Source organism: Scophthalmus maximus, chromosome 8 (genome assembly GCF_022379125.1).
Source record: "Scophthalmus maximus strain ysfricsl-2021 chromosome 8, ASM2237912v1, whole genome shotgun sequence".
Lineage (NCBI taxonomy): Eukaryota > Metazoa > Chordata > Actinopteri > Pleuronectiformes > Scophthalmidae > Scophthalmus > Scophthalmus maximus.
The window spans coordinates 18,569,849-18,596,178 of NC_061522.1; the positions used below are offsets into that span (position 1 = coordinate 18,569,849).

At 44.2% G+C, this 26,330-nt stretch overlaps 1 protein-coding gene across 1 annotated transcript; it reads left to right on the forward strand.

Annotated features, from left to right (window-relative positions):
- The first annotated feature begins 174 nt into the window (after positions 1–174).
- On the forward strand, positions 175–25,163 carry nomo (nodal modulator). The gene is given in 48 exon segments (XM_035638121.2): positions 175–307; positions 1,476–1,737; positions 1,894–2,042; positions 2,166–2,321; positions 2,498–2,583; positions 2,677–2,822; positions 2,904–3,051; positions 3,411–3,593; positions 3,905–4,050; positions 4,243–4,357; positions 4,759–4,856; positions 5,102–5,285; positions 5,380–5,510; positions 5,714–5,869; positions 5,971–6,049; positions 6,161–6,349; positions 7,222–7,257; positions 7,260–7,457; positions 8,119–8,208; positions 8,304–8,349; positions 8,480–8,580; positions 8,848–8,954; positions 9,076–9,148; positions 9,770–9,922; positions 10,189–10,326; positions 10,620–10,709; positions 10,822–10,927; positions 11,038–11,188; positions 11,356–11,533; positions 11,923–12,064; positions 12,284–12,415; positions 13,096–13,232; positions 13,557–13,644; positions 13,845–13,908; positions 14,010–14,105; positions 14,227–14,448; positions 14,807–14,889; positions 15,112–15,271; positions 17,414–17,540; positions 18,318–18,431; positions 18,714–18,841; positions 19,613–19,754; positions 19,885–19,968; positions 21,200–21,310; positions 21,452–21,553; positions 22,604–22,723; positions 22,916–23,008; positions 23,293–25,163. Coding segments are annotated over 48 exon segments (5,988 nt in total). The 5' UTR covers positions 175–291; the 3' UTR covers positions 23,425–25,163.
- The last annotated feature ends 1,167 nt before the right edge of the window (positions 25,164–26,330 follow it).

The window sequence follows — 26,330 nt, forward strand, 5'->3', positions numbered from 1 at the left end:
GCATCCATATTTGAGGCTATGGTAGTGATTTAAAATGATGACACAGTAATTACAGTCATATTCTAATAACAATAAGTAAAGATGAATTAAAACAGGAGGAGGGTTCGATGAAACAACACGAGACAAACCCCTGTAGCCACCTTGTGTCGGAGGTGCGTTCACATCCAGGAAGTGGACTCTGGAAAAGTCAGTGTTGTCTTCCTGACGGCTCCCGGTGGACGGAGTCTGCTCGGCGAACCGCTAGCTAACCGCAATATTAAATAATAACAGTTCTCTCTGGAAAAGGAAACGATGGAGGTCGACTCAGGTAAACTGTGTCTACCGCTGTTCTTACTTCTTTAAAAGTTCGTAACGAACTCAAGTTCGTAAGTACTTCCACATTAGCTTTGCGGCTAGTAAAGCTAGCCTCCCACTTCGGGATGGAGTAGCTGCTAACAACAGACTGAACACGTCCGACCTGCGTCTCGATAAAATAATAAACGGGTGTTTGGACGAGCACAAGTATCAGGGTATCGGGGAGTTGGGTTTATTCATCGTCTCCGTCTGGGTCGAAACTTCACTCGTGGCATTTTTCTTTTAATTTGCTGAGTCTGCTCTTTGGTTTTTTTTTCGCTATCGTCTGTGGCTAAAAACAAGGGAGACGATTTTTGTGTCCCAGGCTGAAGCGAAGCCTGCACCGTTTCTAAGGTTACATCTCGGATGTGATCCACACACACACACACACACACACACACACACACACACACACACACACACACACACACACACACACACGACGTGACCCGTCGTTCCCAAGGAGAAGTTTCTAGAGGAGTGGGAAAATCACAGGAAATGAATACCTGCCCAGAAAGTCGGGGTCCAGTCAGGAGCTCGCACTTCTGCATGCTGCGTGTGATTGGTCGAGCCACTTTGATTGGATTTAAAAACATCTAACAGTATTCTGAATAAAAACACATCTTCAGTCACTCTCCCGAGTTGATGGAGATCGGTAGAGGATACAAATATTACATCACAAAAGTACCTTTATTCCTCCCACAATGGGGACATTTGGGCATAACAGCAGCCAAGTGGACAGAAGAATATAGAAAGACATTATGTACAAAATAGGTATGTACAAAATATAACAGGAAATATAATTCATAACTGTCTCTCTATTGAGTTAGTCACTTACACAACAGGAAGCGGTGAACTCATGAAATAGTTACAACCCATGGAGGATCATTTGATGACATGGATTATAAGTAGGCATATCCTGGTTTGGAATAAAATGAGTTGAAGTGGTTTCATTGTCAGACCACAGTGTAACAAACTTACACTCAATTCTGGTTTTTGAACCCGGGGCTGCAAGCAAACTTGTTGTCGTCTCATTTATTAATCTGCAGATTTTTTTTAAAAATTTCATGTTAATTCATTGATTGTTTTGTCCATACAGTGAACCGTGTGAGATCTAATCCTGTTCATTCACCTGTTTAAAGTATTCTACACTGATCGTATTGGAGTCACCAGTAACCCTCTGCTGGACCAGTTGCCCAGCTACCAGTCGCTGCTGTACCGCAGGAAGTCGTCGACTGGTGGCGCCAAGCGAAGGGGCAGCTCCAGAACTCGGCTCAGCTCCTCCGGCAGCGGGAAATGGGGCGTGAGCACGGTCAGCAGACAGGAAGAGAGGCAGAAGGCGCAGATGGAGCAGAGACCCATCAGGGAACTAGCCAAGACCATGGCGGAGAAGCGCAGAGACAAGTAGGAAAGACGATGGTTTTGAAAATGACTGAAAACGTACAATGTCACTTTTTTCCCCCCGTTTCATGAATCACTAATTTCAAAAGGTTGGATTCCGTATAGTCTGCTTAGTTGCTCAACAAGCAATGAAATTGACCTGACCATGTGACCCGTCAGGACGCAGCGCCTGGAGGAGGCCGGGGAGCTTAGCAGCTGGAGACAGTGGAGGCAGAGCACCCGCAGGAATCTGAGGAGGCTGAAGGATGATGCCAAAGGCTGGCTGAGCTCCCTGCAGCTGTGGAGGGGAGAAATCCATGTGATAGAGGGTGACATATGAGTAATACGTTGGTCTGACTATTATAAAAATGTATCTCGTGATGATTAAATACACTGAAGATTTTGTTGCTGTTGTTGTGAAGTACTCCCTTTTTGTCATCCCTTTCATTCAGGGATGTTCGGCACGGGGATCCTGTCTTACTTCTCCTTCCTGCGCTTCCTGGTCATGCTCAACTTGATCATCTTTCTGGTCATGTTCAGCTTCGTCATGTTGCCCATCATCATTGCCCCACTTGCTTCCGGGAATACCACATACAACCTGAATGATGGTGAGACCATGCTGATTCAAAAACCAACCCGGAGCATAAAATGATCTCAAGCATATATTATATATATATATATATATATATATATATATATATATATATATATATATATATATATATATATATATATATATATATATATATATATATATATAATAATTTACTGCATTTCCATACAGGCAGTGTGTGCAGTGTGTATCCAAGCAGTTCTCGGCGAGGCCTGGTCATCTTCCATGAACACATTACCGATCTGCTGTCTGGTGGAGTAAGTCCTTGCGGTATACATTTAACAGCATGGAGAAAAAAAACAGTTTCCACGTTTGCTTCCTCACTCAGTCGCCGTGCTTCCGTTTTGCAGGGCTTCCTGGAACAGACCTATCTTTTCTACGGCTACTACAAGGTGGACAAAATCCAATTCTCAAAAGCCACTTATAATTTGCCACTGGCATACCTGTTGGCCACCGTGGCATACCTGTTCCTCAGCCTCATCTGGATCGTTAAAAGGTACTGAAAGGCCCCGAAAACATTGTGAAATATTTATTTGAGCGATCAGTTTACGGGAGTGTGTTGTTCTCTCTCTCCGAGGTCTGCCACGGGATTCAAACGCAGCCTGGTTCAGGACGAGGATCGCTTCCAGAGTTTTTGCAACAAGATATTTGCTGGCTGGGACTTCTGCATCACCAACGACAACGCGTCAAGGCTGAAGAGAAGCAGTCTGCTTTATGAGCTCAGGGTGAGTGGATCATTCTGCTGAACAAGAAACGTATTTGACATTTGCACACTGAGAAAAGCTCACTTTCAATCGGGATGGGTGGATTTCTGTAACATCAGAAATCCACGACGACACTTTATTTTGCATAACTTTAACATAAATGGACTGTTTCTCACTATTATCCAGATATTGGTTTCCATTTAATACGATTTTTCTAAAGGTATATTTCCTTGGGTATCTAAGTTCACTTAGATCATTTCTAAAAGCTTCCCTCAGTCAAAAAGCAATGTGTTGTGTCATGTGTTTCAAATATTCTACGTCTGAGATCAATGCTCCCGTTGAATGTTTACCTGCCTCATTTTAACACTGCGTAACCACAGACGGATTTGGAAGAAGAGAGGATCAAGCAGAAGATAGCGGATCGCACCCGCAAAGAGAAGTGTCGGATTTACGCCATCCGCTTCCTCCTCAACCTTTTTGTCATCGGTGTGTTGGCCGGTTGCTTCTACAGCATTTATGTTGCAACCATCTTCTCCCAGGAAGCACAATTAAATAAAGCAAAGGTAATGACATCTGTCTGTTTTCATTAGTTTTCTACTTTTCCATAAAAGTAACTTATTTGTAACGTTTTCACACTGTTATCATCTTCCCCTTGTTAATAAAGCCTATTACACAATTGAACTTTGAAAAAAAATACTGCAGACTCTAGCCTTCAACTTTTGACTGAAACCTTTGACAGGGTTTCTCAAAAAACTATTGAACAAATATAGACTGATAATTATTGTTAGTTCTTCTGTTTCGGTTAAAGCTTTTTTGAGACAAAGCTGACATCTAGAGGCATGAAGATCAAATGGTAATTTTTACTGTTTTGCAGGGGAATTTCATTGTGGATCTCATCGACGAGTATCTGCCGTCGATTGTTATCACCATGGCCAACTTCATCACCCCACTCCTCTTCTCCGTCATCATCAGCTTTGAGGACTACTCCCCCGCCTTCGAGATCCGCTTCACTCTCATAAGGTTAAATGGATTTATTGACCACGTCCTTTTTTATTGATGGTAAATTACATTGGGAGACAAATGCAATGAGGAAGAATGGTTTGCAAACATAAGCGTATCATCCTGTGAAAGATGAAACACTCGGTGACTATTAATGGCTTCAACAAAATGCTTCCTTTTTTCCCTTCTCTCCTTTTCTTCATTTCTTCAAAGGTGCGTCTTCATGCGGTTGACAAGTGTCGGAGTTTTGCTCTTCTCTCTCTGGTCGCAGATCACTAAATGTGACGAGGAGCCCTGTATCTGTGGCTACAACCACTTGCTTTACTCTGTAAGCCATTTTCTTTTTATTCCAATACAATACTGCATGTACCAGCGTCAAACTCCCTTTCGTCTCCCTGTCAACAGTAGCTCAACGCTTAAAGATTTTCCTTAAAGAGGTCTCCAAACTATTTAGGGTTCATTTTATTTCTTCAATCATTTACTCATCTTAAAATTAACATTACTCAGTGTAACAGCAGCTGTATTAGCCCATTCCTTTTTTTTATCTTGATATGAAAGCTTTTCAGTGGTAGTGAGCCTGTATTAATTCAGTCATTTGTCACTGATTTCTGTTTTCAACACATCGACGTATAGTATAAAATCCTTTGTTAAACTGCTTTTGTACAGGCAAGTGAAACCCAGTGTCTCTTGTTTGTGTGTGTGTGTCCATGTCCTGGCTGTTGTCTGCAGTGCTGGGAGACCCGGGTTGGACAGGAGATGTACAAACTCACCATCTTTGACTTCATCATCATCGTCGCGGTCACCATCTTTGTGGAGTTTCCCCGGAAGTAAGTCCTCACGTTCCCACGTCCAAAATATAAGACATCATCAACTCAATTGAAACTGAAAAGCAGATGTTAGTCCAATTTTGTGCAAAAACAAATGTGATCATCAAAAGGTGTTTAGAAGATGTGTGCTTGTAAAAGGATTTGAATTTCATTTTTGTCTTGACTATACTGAAGTGGAATTCCTTCCTGTTCTTTGTTCTTCGGTGATGTCTAACGGTGTCCGTGCATTTTCCGCCGTTCTACAGGCTGATCGTGAAGCACTGTGACTGTGGCCTGGCTAGGTGGTGGGGCCAGCAGGAGTTTGCCATTCCTCAGAATGTGCTCGAGATGGTCTACGGTCAGACCATCTGCTGGATCGGCACCTTCTACTGCCCGATGCTGCCCGCCATCTGCACCATCAAATACTTCTTCATCTTCTACATCAAAAAGGTGATTTTTTTAATCTCGTATATTATGGTCATGTGGCTCAGAATCATGAAGACAGCCTCTGACAATCTACTACCTCACCGCACTTCATTCGTAGGTATCGTTGATGAATAACTGCCGACCGGCCACGCGTCCATTTCGCGCTTCTAGCGCCAACTTCTTCTTCCTCGCAGTGCTGCTGATTGGCCTGGCTCTGGCCTGTTTGCCTGTCACCGTCAGCGTGGCACAGTGAGTAATGACCATGTTACGTTTTGACTTTAAGCTGTAAGAGAACCTCAAGAGCAGGTGTGCAGTCAGTGTTTATCTGATGAATTTCACTTTGATATAAATGGGGGACGTGAAATCTCTTTTTTGTCTTATGAATAAATGTAGAATCAGTCATTGCTACCGCTTATGTGTACACTTGTATTCACCCTTTGCCGTTTGCACAGAATAAACTGTTCCCAGGCCTGTGGACCATTTGTTAACTACACCACATCCTGGGAGGTGCTGCCGACTACAGTCTCCCACATGCCTGATGGGGTCCAAACCCTGCTCTTCGCTCTCTCATCAGAGGCCTTTGCAGTCTCCTTCTTTGTCGTTACGTGGTATGTTTCAGTCAGGCTTTTAGCCTTTGGCATCAGTTTGCTTGTTTTTTTCCCCTCTGTGTGGCTTAATTATGTGTACAATTTTTCCATTTTCTCTGCAGTTTGGCCATGTTTTATGTGATCGCGCTAGCTGGAGCTCACAAGAGAGTCATTAACCAGCTCAGGGAGCAGCTAGCCATGGTAAGTTCACACAAGAATACATTTCGTGATCATGTCATATCCTTTATTTTCATTCTTATCAATCTCATCTGTTCCCCATTCTATTCATTCTATTCTCTTTCTCTTCTCAAGGAGGGCCGTGACAAACGCTTCCTGATCCAGAAGCTGTGCCAGGCCCAGAGGCCCTCAGCCATCAAATCTGCAGGGTCCAACGTTCGGCACCGCAGCAGCAGCAGCAGCAGCAGCTACCACACCAGCTTCTCCAACAATTTCGACGAGGCAGTGTTCCTCGCACACTCACCTCCAGACTCCTCCACACATGTGTGAGGCAAAGATTTGACATTACAGACCAGATGCACGACTGGACAAAAATGTACTGTATTTGAAAAACAGTTATTTTTTATTATTTTAAAAACACTACATTTTACAAGCTTCTGTGGACCAATTGGCAATGGCTTATTTTGCCTTTTCAGTGTTCTGTTGACAAACATAAAACTATGTAGGAACTTTTGCAAGTATTTTTAAACCAAAACAACTATTGGTGGTCAGATTTTATGGATTTTTTGTGGTGTTTTTCCTTTCCTTACTTTTTTTACTTTAAGTTCTCGCTCATCTTTTCCTTCTGAGAAGGACTGGCATTAATATAACCACTGGAGTTTTCAAAAAAAAAATTTCTGAATTGTATGCACTTTAAAAGTATTAACACTATTGTTTCCTCATTTTGTGCTTTTGGGTTTACTTGTTGTACTCTGAATTCTTTGAACAGTTTTTATAACCTTTTTTATCACTACTATCAGCTCAAAGGTTACATGATACTGCAGAGAATTGGTACATGTTCACAATACTAAAGTGTATCCATTATCTCCTTACCACTACTGTGTCAGTTTTGTAGTTCTAAAATAACATTTGGATTGTGGGTGTGTTGAATACTGTTTCAGTTGAGCAAATATGCTGTTCATTTTATATATTGTGCATTTTATGTGACGGCCTTTAACATTTAACTATTTACATTTGAAAAAAAATAAATGAATATTAAAATCAGCCGAACAGGTGTGTTCATCAATCTTGGCTTGTGCTCATCTCTCATCGACAACTCACTGAAGATCGCCGCTGTCGGGTCACGGCACCTCCGGGCCGGCAGGGGGCGCTGCCGACGCCGACGACACTGCCTCTGCTCGGCCTGACGGTGACAGCAGCTCAGCTGGTGCGGAACCGGAGGCAGCGTGCTGTGGCGGCTCGGGCTCGGGGGACAGCCGGAAAAGAAAAAGAAAAAATGTTGCGAATTACGATCCGGGCTGACATGGGATCCCTGTGGGTGTTGTTCTGCATCATCTACTCGCAGTGCTGGACCGTGTCCTCCGACGACATCGTCGTGGCGTGCGGGGGGTTCGTCAAGTCCGACGTGGAAATCAACTACTCTCTCATCGAGGTGAGACCGCGACAGCGTCCCGGCTAGCTAGCTAGCTAGCTGGTTGCTAGCTAGCTGGTTGCTAGCTAGCTAGCTAGCTAGCAGCCAGCTAGCGGGGTTATCGTAGTAAGCTAAAGGTGAAGTGGAGACTGGAGGCTTACTTGAATGAATGACAGCTGGGGAAATAACCACGAAACCACTATAGTTGAACCCAGTTAGCTCGCCGGAGCTAGCAAGCGTACACTAACGCAGTAAGACGTTATATGAGCTATCCGCTGTTTAGCTAATTTTGTTGTGTGTTTTTATTACGCAGTCACGGTCGACTGAGAACATGCATATGTTTTAATTACATTCATGTTTGTGCGACGCGCGGCTGCTCGCGCTTGTTAAGCCTGTTAGTGTTGCTGAGGGAGACGCTGAGTGTTGGCCACCAGTGCTAATCCCCCTCCTCATTCACGGGCTCCGCGTCATTAGCCATTTGGTGTCATTAGGGGAAATGAACCAAACCCCCCACGACAGACTGGTCTGTTTGTCGACGACAACCGAGGCCAGATACACAACCAGTGGGGCCATTTAACTCACCAATACACACACTGGGACTGGGCGTCCAGGATTGGATGATTCAGATGAAGTCATTATGAAGATAATTCATGATCTGCTTGTGTAAATCTTTCATTCACAGATTAAACTGTACACAAAACAAGGATCCTTGAAATATCAAACGGATTGTGCTCCGATCAATGGCTACTTCATGATCCCGCTCTATGACAAGGTAAACGGGAAACTACTTCAAGTAATTTGATTCATTATACATGGATACATTGTGCAACGGTTGTAATCAATGTGACTTATTTTGTTCTTATACAGGGAGACTTTATTTTGAAGATTGAACCTCCTCTCGGGTGGAGCTTCGGTAAGACTATCACAGTTGCATGCTCACAGTTGAAAAAGGGTTAAGTCGTGCCGGCTGGTGCCAGAGGTCGTTCACGCCGTGTATGTTCTTGTCTTCATGTCTGTTGTTGTCTGATTGTATCTCTCGCCAGAGCCAACCAGTGTCGACCTGCACGTGGACGGAGTTAGTGACATCTGTACAAAAGAGGAAGACATCAACTTTGTTTTCACTGGCTTTTCTGTCTCGGGAACGGTGAGTTCAGGGTTTCCTCCCTCTTTTTCTTGACTTCAAGATCCTTAAAACTTATTTGCAAAAAAGGGGTTTAAACCTTAATCTCACTGGCGAAAAAGTGCTCCAGGATATGACAGTCCGTCACACGTAAATCAGTTTCTCACCAAAGAAAGCTACTTTAATTTTTATTCACCCCTGTACCAGCTTCTTCTTGCTTTTTCATATCAACTAAATATTCTTTATTAATGTGTTATTTTTTCGCCTCCTAATATGCTGTGTCTCATTCAGGTTCTGAGTAAGGGTCATCTGCTGGGTCCGGCAGGCGTAGAAGTCACACTGAGCCGAGAGGGAACCGAGGAGAAACTCCAGGGTGTCGTCACACAGCCCGGAGGAAAGTAAGTGTCTCACACTTTTCTGTTCAGTGGATGTACCCAGATGTTTCTGCAGTACACAGATGTTTGATTTTTTTTGGGAAGATTCAAGGCCTTTCTTTCCTGTTTGGTCTTGCTAACACAGGTTCACCTTCCTCAAAGTACTTCCTGGACAATACGACATCACAGCTTCCCATCCCTCTTGGACTCTGGAGCAGGTTGGTATATTCACCTCGGGTACGACATGCAACTAAAGTCCCTCGACCGGGAGTTCAACCGTGGATATTGGAGTTATGTAGTATGAGCCTCAACCAATATGATACTGGTTTGCCCCCATGGTGCCATGTTTCTTTTAGGAATGGATTAACTCTTTACTTCTTGTTAGATTTTTCTTTTACTGAAGGTGTAAAATATAAAATAAAGAGTTTTACGCTTTGTATTTACTTAATTGAAAAACAATATATAATTGCCCCCAGGTGACACACACGTGAACTGGAAGTAGTTTTTGTCACTTAAATATCTTAAGGATATATTTTTTAACTCTATTCTTCTTTTTTTTTGTACAATACTGAAAATAGTAAACCCAAAATAAAAAGATGATGTTTCTTCAAGCCCTTTTGGATACAAGTATTACCCTCGTAACTCTCGCAGAACGCACAATCTCAGGGGTCTTTTTAATTTGCTTCCGTGCGGAAAACTTCATTATCCACCCACTTGCTCAGCTGATAAGGTTCCCTGTCACGTTAGCAGGTTTAAAACTAATGATGTAATGATCTCCGGCAGTGATTACACGGCTCCTGACGATGTCATTATTCCGACCCTTTGCCACCCTTCGATAGAGTTCTACCTCAGTGCACGTCTCCAATGCCAATTCCCCGGCCGCTGACCAGCTGCTGGTTGGAGGCTACGACGTCTCGGGGGAGGTCCGCAGTGATGGAGAGCCCATGAAAGAGGTCACCTTCCTGCTGTACTCGGCCACAGTCAGGGGAGAGGTAAAAAAAACATTATTTTAGAAACCTGAGGAGTCAGTTTAGATCAAGTCATCATACTGCTAGTTTAATCTATCCTTCATTATTTGAAATTCCACCGATTTCTCTTCGGTCTTAGAATTTTGTCTGTTTCAGGACAGGAACAGTGAGGGTTTTTGAGAAGTCAGGAATAAAAAAATGTAATGAATTATGAGTCTTAATTGTCTGATTTTTACGTAAAAAAAGCCCTTTAAGGCGGTGATGAGGGGAATGTGTGTTGTGATTTCAAGGACGTCGGTGGCTGTAACACAACCCCAGTGGAGGGGGCGGATTCTGGGGACAGCTCCCTGGTCTACCTGTGCAGCGCTCTGTCCAGGGAAGATGGCACTTTCATGTTCCCGTCTCTGGCCAGCGGAGAGTACACTGTGGTGAGTTTTTTTGTTTTGTTTTTAATCTATAAAATAAAATTATGCCCGGTCACATGTCCCCCACAGTTCACCTGAATGTACCACATATCTATGTCGTAGGACGGTACTACATCATTCTGTAACCACATGTGCAGAATGTCAATAAGTTGTATGAATCCTGCACGGAAATGTACTCCACCTGAAATCAAGTCCATAAAGAGATTTGAAACTTCATCTCTCACATCTGCACTTTTTAATGCAAACATAATTATCTTTCCCTCTAATTCTGCATTTGTGAAATTCCTTTCCTTCAGGTACCTTTCTACAGAGGTGAGAGAATCACTTTTGATGTCGCTCCATCTAGAATGAATTTCAAGGTTGAGCACAACAGTTTGAAGCTCGAGGTAAAGCGTTACATCACCATTTTGTCAGTTTCCGTTCCAACATTTGTCATTATCCAAGCAGGATAATGATTTTAATTGACACGCAATGCCGTCTCTGTTGCTCCATGTGCAGCCCATCTTCCGAGTCATGGGCTTCTCCGTGACGGGCCGAGTTCTCAACAGTGTCGAGGGGGAGGGTGTGTCTGATGCCGCAGTGTCCCTCAACAACCACATCAAGGGTGACCATACGACAAGACGCAACGCTGACCAAGCAACAAATAAACAACCAGAAAGTGCTCTAAGTAAACATATTTTCACACTCGCTTGCTTTGCCACTCTGTCCTCACAGTCGTCAGCAAGGAGGACGGCTCTTTCCGGTTGGAGAACATGACAGCTGGTACCTACACCATCCGCGTCAGCAAGGAGCTGATGCTCTTCGAGCCAATCACGGTGAAGATTGCCCCTAACACGCCTCAACTTCCTGACATCATCACAGCAGGGTACGCCTGGCCTGTCCACACGCTGCTCTAGCTGCATTCGCCTGATGAAGATATCAAATTAGATTGTTTTGATGGTCCAAAGTAATTACAGAAATGTAGCTTCGGAGCTGTCAGTTTGCCACGTTGCTAACACACCTCATGAAATTCTGATGTTGGCCCCACACCAGGTTCAGTGTGTGTGGCCAGATCTCCATCAGCCGCCTGCCTGAGGGCATGAAGCAGCAGGGACGCTACAAAGTCACCCTGACACACCAGGGCCAAGACAAGACCTCCAGCCGGACCATCGAGTCTGACCCTCAGGGGGCCTTCTGCTTTCAGGCCAAACCTGGAGACTACAGCGTCCATGTAAGGCTCTCATAGCAGCTAGGCTAATAGTTAGAGCCAGGCCACATCAGTAGCTTTGTCTGTAATTAAAAGAAAGTCAATCTCCTGTGTTATCTATATAAAACAGTATAGCCTTTTTAATGATTGTTGCTCCGATACTGAGGCTTTTTTTTTTAATTACAGCTGGAAGTTTAACACTCAAATTCATTCATTTAACTAGAATATCTCAACACCAGAATTATATTTGCCTCTATTTTCTATTTTTCTCAGAAATTTTATTATTAAATGCAACACAATGCTATATGGCTTTGGGGTGTATTGGCAGGGTTGTAACTGATTCCACTGTGTATATATTAGTATAATACACGCTTGGTATTCTACAGTATAACTTTTCTCTTCCCCGGTTTAAGGTGTCTCTCCCGGAGGCAGAGGTGAAAGCAGGCCTGGCTCTGCAGCCTCAAGCCCTGGAGGTCTCCCTGGTGGACCGGCCCCTCACTGACCTCCTTTTCACCCAGTTCATGGCTTCTGTCTCTGGAAAAGTTTTCTGTCTCGGTAAGGCCGTAGTTCTATATGGCTTGTATTAATGAAACACAGACTCTACTTTTGATATGTTTTTTTTTCAAAATTGGGTCATCAAATCCCTTGCCACATCAAAAAGATGATGTCGGAGAAGATGTGGGACCTGACTCAGTTTCTGCCCACAGAACTGTTGAATTGTGTTTATTTTTTCCACACATGCTGACCCTCTTCTGTCTTCTGGTCGACCTCTAGCATCCTGCGATGACCTCTCGGTAATCCTGCAACCAGTGAGTCGGCAGGGTGAGAGGAGGGCGGTAGCTCTGTCCGGCAGCAACGACATCCTCAGCTACTCCTTTGACAACGTCCTGCCTGGAAAATACAAAGGTGAGGACCCACTACTATCAACCCTTTTCAATTCTTTATAATTATATTGACATGAAGCATCCATTAGAGCAATTCAAAATAGCAGATTAGTGTTCGTAATAAAGCATTTAGTCTTGTTGTAGAAGGGCGTTAGCTTTTATGTGGAGCCTAAATGCAAAGTCAGCAGCACACAGGGTTTTGACTGGAAGATGTCAAAGCAAGTGCATAAACTAATTCCTCCGCCATGCCTCCGTTTCAGAATCCATGAAGAAATCGCAGTAATTATTCCCTTAACGATTGTGGCAAAATCAATTAGTAATTACCTTCCTTTCGATCATAATGTTTTTTAGCACCAGCTCTTTGGAAGCTCACGTTATTCAGCTGGTGTTTCTGTGTCTTATTGTGCTGCATCCGTCTCCCCTCACTGTTCGATACACACCATCTCTTTGTGTGACTGCGAGCGATCTGCACACTCAGCGTCTCTGAGATGCGTTAACTCAGCTCGTCATGTTGCCAGGGTTATATATATATATATCAAGATCCTTGGGAGGAAAAGCCTCAACCCCACGGTGACCGTGGCAGCTTAGGTGTTTCCTCTGTGACTAGTGTGACACGTTTAATCCTTTTCAACAAATATTAACACATTTATTTTACCAGTCACTTTTACTATGAGCATATTTTTTCTTCTTCTCACCTCTCAGTGAGTATTTCTCATGAGGAGTGGTGCTGGAAGCACAAGTCCATGGAAGTGGAAGTTCTGGATTCGGACGTCTTGGGGGTGGAGTTCAGACAGATTGGCTACATCCTGCGCTGCTCCCTCTCCCATGCCATCACTTTGGTTAGTAATCAGTAACTGGCTACATTAGCAGTACCGTGTGTGCGTGTGCGTGTGCGTGTGCGTGTGCGTGTGTGTGTGTGTGTGTGTGTGTGTGTGTGTGTGTGTGTGTGTGTGTGTGTGTGTGTGTGTGTGTGTGTGTGTGTGTGTGTGTGTGTGTGTGTGTGCGTGCGTGCGTGCGTGCGTGCGTGCGTGCGTGCGTGCGTGCGTGCGTGCGTGCGTGCGTGCGTGCGCGCGCGCGCGCGTGCGCGCGCGCGCGTTGTTAAAGGGGGTGCCAAGTCCACAGTTATTATTCTGTTTCCAACTGAATGCGTTTTTTCTGCACAGGAGTTCTTCCAAGATGGCAGCAAACCCGAGAACGTCGGCATGTACAACCTCTCTAAGGGGGTGAACCGCTTCTGCCTCTCCAAGCCTGGTGAGGTTCATTCTCCTCGACTCTCGTAAGCTAAACATAACATGAATTAGCATATTGAGAATAGAAAACATCAGTGTGTACCAACTGCTCCCTTGTGTACAATTAAGAGTACAGTGTTTCCAGCCAAAAGGTCTGTGTCAGAGTTACCTAAATATAAAACTGCTGCAAAGTAATTAATCAACAGAAAACCGTTTGTCCAGGTGTTTACAAAGTCACCCCTCGTTCCTGCCATCAGTTTGAGCAGGATTTCTACACCTATGATACGTAAGTAATCAAATGCCGTGTCCATTCATTCCTGGGTTAAAGGAGCACTCTCCCTTTACACAAACCTATAAAAACATGTCATTTTTACCTGTGTCCAACAGCTCGGCCCCCAGCATCCTCACCCTCACTGCAGTGCGGCATCACATGACTGGGCTCATCACCACTGACAAGATTCTAGACGTCACAGTTACCATCAAGTGAGACTCATCGAGGCATCACACGTTTTTCTCTCGAGATTCACTAACATCCGCTGCTGAAAATCAGTCTAAATGACAAGCTTAAATTTTTTTTTATAACCCCTTCCCCTTCCTCGCTCAGGTCGTCCATCGAGAGCGAGCCGGCGCTGGTGCTGGGTCCCCTCCGGAGCCTGGAGGAGCAGCGGCAGGAGCAGCAACTGCAAGAGATCCAGCTCCGCCGCCAGGAACGGGAGCGCCGTGCCGCAGAGGAGGACGGAGGTGCGAGGGACGACAGCCCGCCAATCCAAGAGAAGGCCGACGAGCTGACAGGCCCATTCCACTATGAGTTCTCCTACTGGGCCAGGTCAGTTACTCAGTGTTTTCACGGCTACTTGATGTACTTAATTTATTGTCTTTGTCGGATATAAAGTGGGACGAGCCGCTGGAATCACCTGTACCCGCAAAATTTCTCATTTCTCATTTGTCTTTTGATGATACCTGCAATGTTCCTAAACGCAAAAAAACAGTGTTCCCACTGTTGATGAGTGTTGAAATATAGGTTTATGTTATGGCTATCAATTTTTACATTTTCAACTTTGTGTGTGGGTAATCATGTTTTTTTCTCAGATTCAGTTTCTTAACACCAAGTCTGATAGGCTTGTTCAGTCTTGAATCCAAGTAATGATGCAATGAGTGAATATTTCCTGTACGTGACTGTGCAGGGCAGGAGAGAAGATCACAGTGACTCCCTCTTCCAAGGAACTGCTGTTCTACCCACCTGAAGTAGAGGCCACTATCACTGGAGGTAAAATCCTTCACATGCATTATAATCTAACAATTCAATAAATGTCTACTTGTGTCCTTGTTTGTGTTATAGCCACCTCTTAGGTCTTTAACTGTTATGCTTATATTCCATCTCCTAGTTCATTGGTTGCACAGAGAAAGGGGAGAAAAATGAACAATAAAAATCTGTCGCATGAAAAACCAAGTTGCCTTAAAAAAGTAATGAACCTCTCCCCTCTGACAGAGTCCTGTCCTGGTCGGCTAGTAGACATCGCAGGGCGGGCCGGTCTCTTCCTGGAGGGCAAGGTCTCACCAGAGCTGCAGGGTGTAGAGATCGCCATCACTGAAAGAGGAGCCACTGCACCGCTCATTACCGTGGCCACTAACGAGAATGGAGCATACAAGTAGGAAAAAAACCTTTAAAGGACACATATTTTACTCATAGTCAGGTTCATCATTTTAATTTGGGTTATAACTTGAAAAGGTTTACATGCTCTAATGTTCAGTAAACACATCAGTTTCCTCATTCCGTCCATTCCTGCAGCTCTTCCTTTGAGCCTCTGTCTGAAACGCTTGATTTTAGCTCCTGTGTCCCTTTAAGGCCCCTCCCTCCAAATGAAGCCCAGTCTGCTCTGATTGGCCAGCCTTCCCACTCTATAACTGCTTCCAGCACATATAGGAAGTGTCCGGGTGCGGCCGAAATGTCCTTCCTATCTACTATTCCTTGACCTCAGTGGTAAACATCATGAGGTCAAGGAAAGGTGTAAAGGGGACTTGCTGCTCAGAGAATCCAACTCGACTTTCTCTAAACTACGTCATCATGCGATTGCGGATGTTATTGTCGTGCGTCTGCCGTGGTGAAACTACAAATTTCCGAAGATGGAGGGCAAAAATGCAGCGACTCCATCCAGCATGTTTCAGAGTGTATTACCACCGTGTGACATCAGATGTAAATGATTTATATACAACGGTAACTTACATGATGACGTGCGTCTCTTCTGGGTCATATTCACACTTTTCTACTTCTTTTTCTGAATTGTTTACGTTCGTGCATGACACGTCAGGTTAAATATCGCTGCCGCAAAGAATTGTGGGATGTCTATATCTCCTTTCCTTTCGCATAGGTCCAGTGTAGCATTGAAGCTACTTTCCTATGCATTTAGAAAGTGCGAACAGCTCTAGTCATGGCAGCTGATCAAATACATCCGGGTCACTTCAAGATTTAGGAAACTTCCTAAGTGAATTTGACAATTCGACCTCACCCTCGGTCTCTGCTCTCACATTACCAGGCTTTGTTTTGGGGTGCCCCAGACAAGCCTCATCGGTCGGTGTGTTCACAAGGTGTTTCAGGAGCAGTGTTTTTTGTCGGGGGGACGAGCTCCCTTTACTTTGGGCTTTTTTTTACTTAGCAGTCCTTTTACAAACACAAAAAAACCTATATAACGCACTAGAGGAAAGAGAAAATCTGAAAAAGCATGTCTCCTTTAAATTAGGTTAAAAAATATATATTGCATGAAAGAACAGGGTTGATGTCCTCATCTGACCATAGCTTATGGTAATGGCTATCTTTGGGTTCTGCTATAAATGTATGTGCTTAGCTGCTCATTATATACTAACTGGCAGATCCATAGATACATTAAGGCCAGAGTAAGTGTAGAAAACAGCAGTGACGTGTGGGCTCTAGTTAAAAACTCCGGTACTAAAATAATTTGCTGTTCAGGCCCAGAGAGTTTAAATGGTTTTTAAAAGGCTCTGTTAAAGGAGGTCAGCCAGATAGATAATTAAATCACAGTTTGTGCCAGAAAGACCGACGGCATCGTGCAGTCTGTTTAAAAAGGGTCCTCGTGGTAAACAAGCTGCAACACCAGTGACGAGGCTGAGAACTGCCGCTGTGTGGCCTGAAATCTCTATCTAAACCTTTGACTCTCACTGATTATTAAAGCATGCGCAGTTGTTCTGGTTCATTGAGCCAAAATAAATTGAGACACATTCGAATATGTCAATATATACGAATAATATTGTAATTGAAGGTTACATGGAAGGGCAATGGCTGTTTAACTTGGTCTTTCTAGGAAAAATCCTATTTTCAGGAGGAAAAAAAATTGTTGTGACAAGTAGTTCATTTAGTCACCATTCAGTTCTGTCATTTGGTGTTTTTTATTGTTTATCGTACAACCCTGTAAAAAATCGGAGATGGCATCTTTGGCATCCCCCCCCCCAGCCATTGACGTAAGCGTTTATTTCCTCTAGACCAGCAAAGAGTTGGTGCCACTCTGGAACTTTGGCATAGTCTCTTTTGACTGTGGAAACACAAAGAACTGGTTGGAGATGAGGCACTGTCAGTTGTTTTTATTATTATGAACGTTTCTACAGTAAAAATAAAAAAAACCTGATCGGAGTCGCCGTCTCTTTTTCCAGTCACTCCCTGTCAAACATCGTCATTTCCCAGTATGTAATGGTTATATATGTATGTTTGTGCATATGCAAGTAACTGCATTTGCCGATGTGCGTTCATAACCACCCTGTATCTCCTGTCTTTGCTCCAGCGTGGGTCCACTTCACAGCGACCGGCAGTACGACATCAGCGCCAGCAAAGAGGGTTTCATCCTGAGTCCTGTGGAGGGAACCCAGGGGGATTTCAAGGCGTTCGCTCTGGCTGGCGTCACCTTCAAGGTACATGTGACCCCCCCCCCCCCACAAATCTCACCTGCATATGTTTCAGATCCCAGTAAACACCAGCAACTTTATCTGACACTTTCACCCTGAGTGTCTGTAGAATGAAAGCTCTTTGTTCTCTTCCACCACTCTCACTGATGATGTGGTTTAAAGTGAATATGGAATGGCACGACACATCGCCCCCGTTAGTTCCTGCTGCTGTATGTTTTTGTCAAATATAATTAAAAGAAAATACCTCTGATGATAGTTGAATGAGTTTGCTGTGGGCTTTCAGTCCCTCGCCTTTGTGCTGCCTTTGTTAAAAGGGTCCGCAATTATTCGATCCTGTTGCAAATGATCACTGTCGGTTTCCCTTTCAGACTGCATCGTAAACTGCTTTGAAATATTCTGTAGAGCATTCATTAGGAGTTTTGTGTCCTTGTGTATCACTCTTTTATAAATCACCTCTTTAATAGAACACCGGAGACACTTAACTCACCCGATTATGCCCAATATTTTTACAATCTGACTCACAATTTGAGCCACGACGGAGTTATTTTTCGATTTGGCTGATTTGGCTTCATCACTATGGGTGTTTAGTCCACATGATCTTTTGTTCTGAAAAGATTTCCCAGTTCAGCCTCAGTTATGAGGCTCATTTCAAGTATTACTTTTGAATTTGGAATTTTCTTTACACACTCCTATATGTTGTGTAGCGCTGGAGGGGTCAGTCAAGTCGATAAGTTGACGAACCGTGATGAGATCCATAACCTCTTCTCTCCCCTCTCTAACCAGATCCGATCAGAGGACGGCCTGCCTCTGTCTGCGGTCCTGCTGTCTCTGAGTGGAGGACAGTTTCGCTCCAACCTTTTGACCCAGGACACTGGACTGCTCACCTTTAATAACCTGGTAAGGGATCCAGCAGTTTGTTCATGTGCTTTTCTTTCTGTGGTGTAAGATATCAGCCTGCCAAGCTGTAAAGCTGATTGTAGGGATGCTTTTACATCTCTAGTTAAGGTGAGGATGATGTGTAATATTATCTCTGTGTGTGTGTGTGTGTGTGTGTGTGTGTGTGTGTGTGTGTGTGTGTGTGTGTGTGTGTGTGTGTGTGTGTGTGTGTGTGTGTGTGTGTGTGTGTGTGTGTGTGTGTGTGTGTGTGTGTGTGTTAATGCTTTTCATTTGTCTCCTCAGAGCCCTGGTCAGTACTACTTCAAGCCCATGATGAAGGAGTTCCGCTTCGAGCCGGCGTCTCAGATGATCACAGTGGAGGAAGGTCAAAACCTCAGTATCGACATAACCGGCATCAAGACTGCATACAGGTATGCAGATGTGACTTGAGCAGCCATTTTCTTTTTTAAATTGGCTTCAACATCTACAGTATGTACTGTGTACAGTGTCGTACAAAGGTTTTAGGAATACAATTAAAGTGAGGAGGCTTTCAAGAATGATGCCATAGTAGTATTTTTTAAATTATTAGTTAACTTCAAACAAAGTAAAGTAGAGCTGCAACAGTTAATCAATTAAAGGGTTAGTAATTGACACCTAAATTAATTTAACTATTTTGAAATTCAATAAATCTGTCAAATTCTCTGATTTCAGCATCTTAAATGTAAATATTTTCTGGTTTCTTTGCTCCTCTGTCAGTAAACCATATATCTTTGGTGTGTGGACAAAACAAAACATCATCTTGGGGTTTGGGAAACATGATCGACGATTTTCACCATTTTATTGACAAAACAACTAATTGATTAATTGAGAAAATAATCGATAACGAGAATAATCGCTAGTTGCAGCCCTAAAATGCAGTAAAATCTGCATTTGTTGTGGCCACTTTTTGCCTTTAAATCAGCTGCAGTTCTCCTCAGTGAACCTTGGAAAACATCTTGGATCACAACTCAGTCACAACTCGGACCATCAGTGTGTTGACTCGTTCTTCCGCGTCTCTGATGATAATTCTTTACAACTCTGACCATATGTTTGGGGCTTGTCGTCATGCTGCACTCTTTTCTTTCCCGCTCGATGTTGATGTTCGTTGAATCCACTAATATCCTTTCCACACGTCACTGTTGACGTTGTGCTGTTGTCCTCAGCTGCTATGGAGCGGTACAGTCTCTTAGTGGGGATGCAGAGCGGGACGTCGCCGTGGAGGCGGTGGGTCAGGGGGAGTGTAGCCTCTACAGCGAGGACACCGTCACTGACGAGGAGGGCCGCTTCAGACTCAGGGGTTTGCTGGTGAGGTCGACAGTTTCACAATTGATTGATCTGTATCCCACTGGGTCTGGTCGACCACCTGTGTCTCAGGGGGAGGACTAGTCTCCTTAGTCCTGTTGAATGACCCAATTAACACTGCGTTTCCTTGCAGCCGGGTTGTAAGTATCTGATCCAACTTCGCGCTGAGGGCAACGACCACATCGAGAGGGCTCTGCCCCAACACAGAGCTATAGAGGTAAGCAGCAAAATGGTCCCAGGCTTCCTGTGTTCCACACAGATTTCCAGTCTGGCAGCTTGTGGAAAAAACATTTTGGGGAAAGACTTTCAGACTGTTTGCTACAAATTTAGATATATTCAGTCTCCACAGTTAAGATACTGTGTGTAATATTTAGAAGAATTTATTCACAGAAATTGAATATATTTTCCATAACTATGTGTTCATATATGTATAATCACCTGCAAATAAGAACCAATGTTTTTCCGTCATCTTTGAATTAGCTAAATAGTTACATTAAGGGGGACCCAACCTCCGTGTCTCCATGTTTGCCACATTGCGTTGTGCTGCGTTCCGGTTCCATTGCGACTCTGGAGGTCAGAAAAAAATCACCGACCCGACTTCCGGGGTCCGAGTTCCGAGGTATAATGGAACGCAGCATTAAATACGGTTGCAGAAAACGGTCCAGAATATGAGGCATTCGCGTTGAATTTCCAGCGCTGCGGGAAACCGGAAATGAAACCTTACCACCAGATGTCGCCAGAAAAGTACAAAAATTACACACTGGGGCTTTAAGAAATCAATGAAAGTATTTGATAGTTGCTGCCCTAAAATATGTGTTGTACATAATGCACTATATTATGCACTTTAGTTCTTTAACTCTATCTATTAACTTTTTCTGAGGGTCGTAGTTCATTCTTGACTTTGACAACTGTGTTCTGATTGAAAGCTCCGGAACAGCTACTAAATAACACCTTGCTAGATTGTTTCTCCCTTTCTCTTTCCCAAGGTCAAGAAAAGAACTTTGTACCTCAGAAACTAGCCTGAACTTTAACATATTCTAAAAGCCATAGTCCTCTCCTTTATGCTGTAAATTGCACTAACGCAGTCAGAAGATCTCATTTGGAGGATATGGAAAACTTTTCGTAATTGAATTGCTCAAATGACTGTGGGAACCCTGTGATTATGACTTTATCAGCAGCCTTATCACACGGGTCCTTTTCTATATGCAGAACAAAAGCAGCGATAATCCCATTGCAAGTTCAGACCTCTCTGTTCATAATTTTAGTTTGTCTGAGAAGTGCAGGCCCCCTAATCTCTTTGGCAAGGCTGGAAATGCCTTAATTCCACTTAATTCTCTGTTATTATCGCACCGTGTGACTTGTACAAAGCTTTTATTCAAACGCTTTTTGTTATTTTTTTTAAGAGTTCAAGGTTAAGGTACGTTAAGCTCTTCTGTGTTCACTCTCAGGTTGGTAGCACTGACATTGGCGGGGTCAACATCATCGCCTTCAGGCAGATCAATCAGTTTGACCTCAGCGGAAACGTCATCACGTCCCCTGAACATCTCCCAACACTATCGGTACGACTGCTTCTTCTACTGTTATCGCTGCACTTTAAAAAATAAATCTCTGTGTCTCTTCTGCATTGGTGACATGGCAGGTGGATGAAGTTTTACCAATTTGTTTTTATATTGATTTATTATTATTTTTGGTCCGTCCAGGTGAAGCTGTATAAGAGTGACAATCTGGACAATCCGATCAACAGCGTCGCCCTGGGACAGTCGCTCTTCTTCCACTTCCCTCCTCTGGACAGAGACGGAGAGGTATCAGCTTGTGATGTAGTGGAAATAACTGAAAGATCTCAATAATGCTCACACGTGGTTATTCCTGTCTTAATGCTCTTTTATACACTAATCAAAACAAATCAAGGGACGCTAAAATCACAAATCAGATCTCAATGAACGTATTATTCAAGTTGGAAATCTTTATTTATTTATATTTAAAAATATATTGGAAACAATGGAAAAATCATCACTTCATTGAGGGCTGGACTCAAAATCACACCGAAAATCAAAGTAAAAAAAATAAATCACAGGCTGATCCCCCCCCCCTGCCTTCCTGTATGACGGTATCGGCCCCTGATGAGTCGGCAGATGGTGTCCCGGGGGGAATCTCCTCTCAGACCTGGATCAGGGCATCAGTGAGCTCCTGGACAGTCTGTGACGGCATCGGGATGCACCTACACATTAAGACCTAGGTGCTCCGTTGGATTTAGGTCAGGGGAACGAGAGGGCCAGTCACCCAGGAACTGCCTCCACACTCTGCCCACATGTCAGGCCTCATGCCCCCCTCATGGAGTCTGTACCTGACAGTTTGGCAGCCTGTTGGAGGTCATGTTGTAGGACTCCGGCAGTGCCCCTCCTGTTCCTCCTCACAAAGGAGCAGATACCGGTCCTTCTACGGCCCTGTCCAGCTCTCCTGGTGTAACCGCCGTTCTCCCCCGTATCTCCTCCATGCTCTGGGAGATACAGCAGACATTCTTGGGACCGCACGTATGGTTGTCCCATCCTGGAGGAGCTGGACTCCCTGTGCAGCCTGATTGGGCTGCAGGTAGCGCCTCGTGTTACGAGTAGTGATAAGGACACAAAGCTAGAGAAGAATCAGTCAGGAATAAGGATAAGGAGAGAGAGCAACTGTCTGTGGCCACCACATACAAAACCATTCCCTTTTTGGGGGTTGTCTTGCTTTTGCTGCACTCTTCACTGCACCATTGTTGTACTTCGACCATTAAGTGTTTCATTCATATCTTTTTTTAAGAAGTGTATTTCAGCAGATTTAGATGTAACTATGATTCTCTCCATTTTTTTCTCCAGACCTATATTCTGATGCTGTATTCCACGCTGTCCCGCTCACAGTACGACTTCACCCTGCCCCAGATCTCCTTCACGTCCACCGGCTACCACAAGCACATCACGCTCACCTTCAACCCCACTGTGAGAAACGCACGCCTTTTTATAAAAAAAACCTCTCAACTATATCTGTAATTTGATACTGTTCTTTATAGCAGCACAGGATTTTTTTTCATGAAATGTCTCATCTCACTGTGTGTGTCTGTCTGTGTGTGTGTGTGTGTGTGTGTGTGTGTGTGTGTGTGTGTGTGTGTGTGTTTGTGTGTTTTCCCACAGCGTAAAGTGCCTGACCAGGACATTGCCCAAGGCTCCTACATAGCTCTGCCCCTCACGCTGCTGCTCCTCTTGGCAGCGTACAACCATGAGAAGGTGCATAACCTGCTCCAGACTCCCCAAGTGCAAAGAGCATTTCTGGCTCAACTGTCGAATTTCTGAATCCATTTAGTTTGTATCAATCTTACTGGATTTGGCCTTATCACAGCAAATCCTTGAATGTGCAATGAGATAAAGAGAAATGTCCCATTTCTTGTAGTTTTCAGGTTTAGTAATCAGGTCTTATTTATTTATTCATTCAAGTTATTTACAATTCTTTTTCAGGGATTTTCCTAATACTTGAAGTCGGAGAACTCAATACTTGATTCCGTGTTTTGCAGGTGATCCCACTCCTGTTGCAGTTCGTGAACCGGGTCCAGGGAGTGAGGAGCATGGCCCAAGCCAGCGGGGACAGTGCTGCCCTGGACGAAGCCAAACGCCAGGCCAAGAGACAGAAAACCAGGCGCACATGAGGGACACAAACCACGGCTCACCTCAGGCCACACCTTTGTCCGCTAAACGGCACGCCGGCGCCCACAAGCCCCCCGACCCAGCGAACACTAAGACGGTCGGGTTCAACTGCTTCAGTAGCTGTGGCCGATGGTGGGCACTGGTAAACTGTTTAGCTCGCTAAAGATGTGCTCTGGCCCCGAGTGAAGCCCAACATAAACCACTTGGTGTGCATTGCCGCCACCTCATCAGCCAATCAGATTCACCGGACTGAAAGCATACATTTTACAGGTTGTTTTGTGTGTTGTTGGGTTTTTTTTTTAGAACCATTTTTTCTTCTTCTCCAGAACACTCATTGTCTAAAGAAATATTGACGACATTTGTGATACAACATGAGCCATTTTTCTACCTTTGTAATTTATCTATCTAGGTCTGCTTTTGTGTTTTGAAAGCACTTGCTTTTGATCCTAACATGGTTCAGGACCCTCAGTCACCATGGGTAACCATGTGTTGCTCCCCTACCAGCACTGGGGTCAGTTTTTTTTGTTTTTTTTCAGAATTTAACTGGGAATAATTAGATCTCATTAGAGCCACCAGTGATTTTTAAAAGATTTTTTGGTAAAAATTGATTTGACTGGGCTCAAATAAGGGTCAGAGTGACAAACATTTGTCCAAAAAGATTTTCAAAGCTTGTGGTTGTCAGCCTTTTAAACCTGTTGGGGGAAAAAAACATGAGAAACTGAAGTCAAGAATGTTCAAGTCAAGAATCATATTTGATTTTACACAAGTAACTTTGAAGAAAACCGAGTATTTGTGCATCATTATCAATTAATTAGATTTTTAAAAAAAAACATCATTTCACAAGCTCCAAATCTCGGCCACCCCACATTTGAACCCATTGATTTGATCTTAAACTGCGCTGACTGCTCTCCTGCCATCACTAACGGGCGACTGTGTAACTGCAAACCACGAGTGATGGACGGCCAAAGATGTTGACGAGCTTTCTGCCGTTGACGGCCACATCACTGAAACACACTCCCTCCACGCCCTGATGGTTTTTTATAAGCTGCTCAGCAAGATGCAAGATTGACTCGATGTCAGCTTCTCCGTCATCTCGGGGAGCCGAGGGTGGGTAAGATGCTGGAAATTTCGGTCTGAAAATTTGGAAGGACAGTTTTTTTTTTTTTTTTTGTAGGGGCGGGTGGGGTGGGTGAGCTATATGGGGCTTACTTATAGTTGATTAATTTATTAACAAGTCTAATCAGATGTGAATGTCTTACAAAAGTGTTGCTGTGTTTTGAGTGATATGCTGTCAGATGACGGGCCAAGTGGGAACGTAAAATTTAGAAAAAGACTCCGCAGATCTAAAAAAAAAAACGAGCGAGTGAGAACATCCACAAAGGGTCGGCCGCGACTCGGACAGATAAGGCAGAATTGTCATTTCGTGAAGCTCATTGTCTCGCCGCTCCGCCGCGAGATGCACTGTGAAAAAGCTACGGAGCCCAATTATTTTTTTTCTGTCTTCAGTTCATCTGCCCTGAGTTGTGGCTGACTTTCACTGAAAGATGAAAAGGCCACTGACTATTTACTGAGCTGAAAGATATTCCAATTAGTCCACGTTTAGGGGGGAAGTTGATTAGTTTGGGTGGGGTGGGAAAGGGGGGTGGGGGTGGATGGGTGTAATTGTCATTTGGTCTGAATCAGAATCTCTATTTCTTTTTTTTCTTTTTGAGATAATGAATAAAGTTTGACTGGAAGTAAACTTGACAGTGTAATGGCTTTGGCTCCAGGGGGCAGTGTGATGCTGTTTCCCTAAAGAGGCCGACAACGGCCGTTCTCCTCATCCTTAAAAGTGTTAAAGAACAAGTCACATTGTGTTATTTAAATCGAGGTTCAACTACAAATGGAGAGTGCCCCACAGAAAAAGTGTCCGACTCCCTTTTACATTCCTCCTCTTCAGCCAAGCGGCGTGCGTTACAACAGGGTTTTACCGACCACAGAGTAGGTAACAGCAAGGACGGGCTCTCATTGGGCTAAGAGAGGTTAAGCGCTCCGGAGCTGAGCTGTCGGCCTGAATCTGAGAGTTGTAAAGTCGTCGCCTCGCCGCACTTTCTCTGCTGCCCAGTGCATAACATGTAAAATGTGTCCGACTGCAAAGATGTTAATGAACCACAGGAGGCGACTGCGAGGACAAAGCTTTGCGAAAAAGTCTTTCCAGCACATTGTTAAATCAGGTGTACCCCACTAACAAGACGTACTGGGTGTAATTACACCTAGTCCTTCTGTCTCGTGGGAGATGTTGAAATTGCTGGTGGACGCACTTCTCTTGTGTGCGGGGGCGGGCCTGTGAATTCTTCATCAAGATACATTTGTACAGCAGTTCACGATGACAATAACTGTTAAGAGATACAGTGGTTTAATACAGCCGTGTGCAGGTATGCTCTGATCCAGATAGAGTTGATGGTTGTGCACGCTCCGGCGTGAGTGTGTCAGGCGTGTGTGTCTAGGTTACAGGTGAGGTACCCGAGAGAGAAATATCGTTTGCCGGCGCATGACAATGCATCCACTGTAATGCCAAGGAAATGCTTTTCGAAACATCTTACTTACTAAAGTGTTTTCGGCCTGTGATGTTTTCTGCCAAATTGAGGAAATCCACACAAAGATTTCTGGACCTGTTCAGGGCCGATTTAATCACCTCTTATTTAATGTGAAAATGACCTCTCTTTTTTTTGGGGGGGGGGGGGGGGGCTCTCCTGCTGTTCATTGTTTTCATTTTGTCTGTTCCTTCCAGTTTAAGCTTTTAAAAAGTGGACTGCTGCTCCTTTGTGCATCATTATTTCTCACCTCTCCTCTCAGCGCTGTCGGCAGTCGTCCGTCTCCCCTCCCTCCTCCCTCCTCCCTCCCTCCCGCCCGCGCGGGTTCCGTTTCT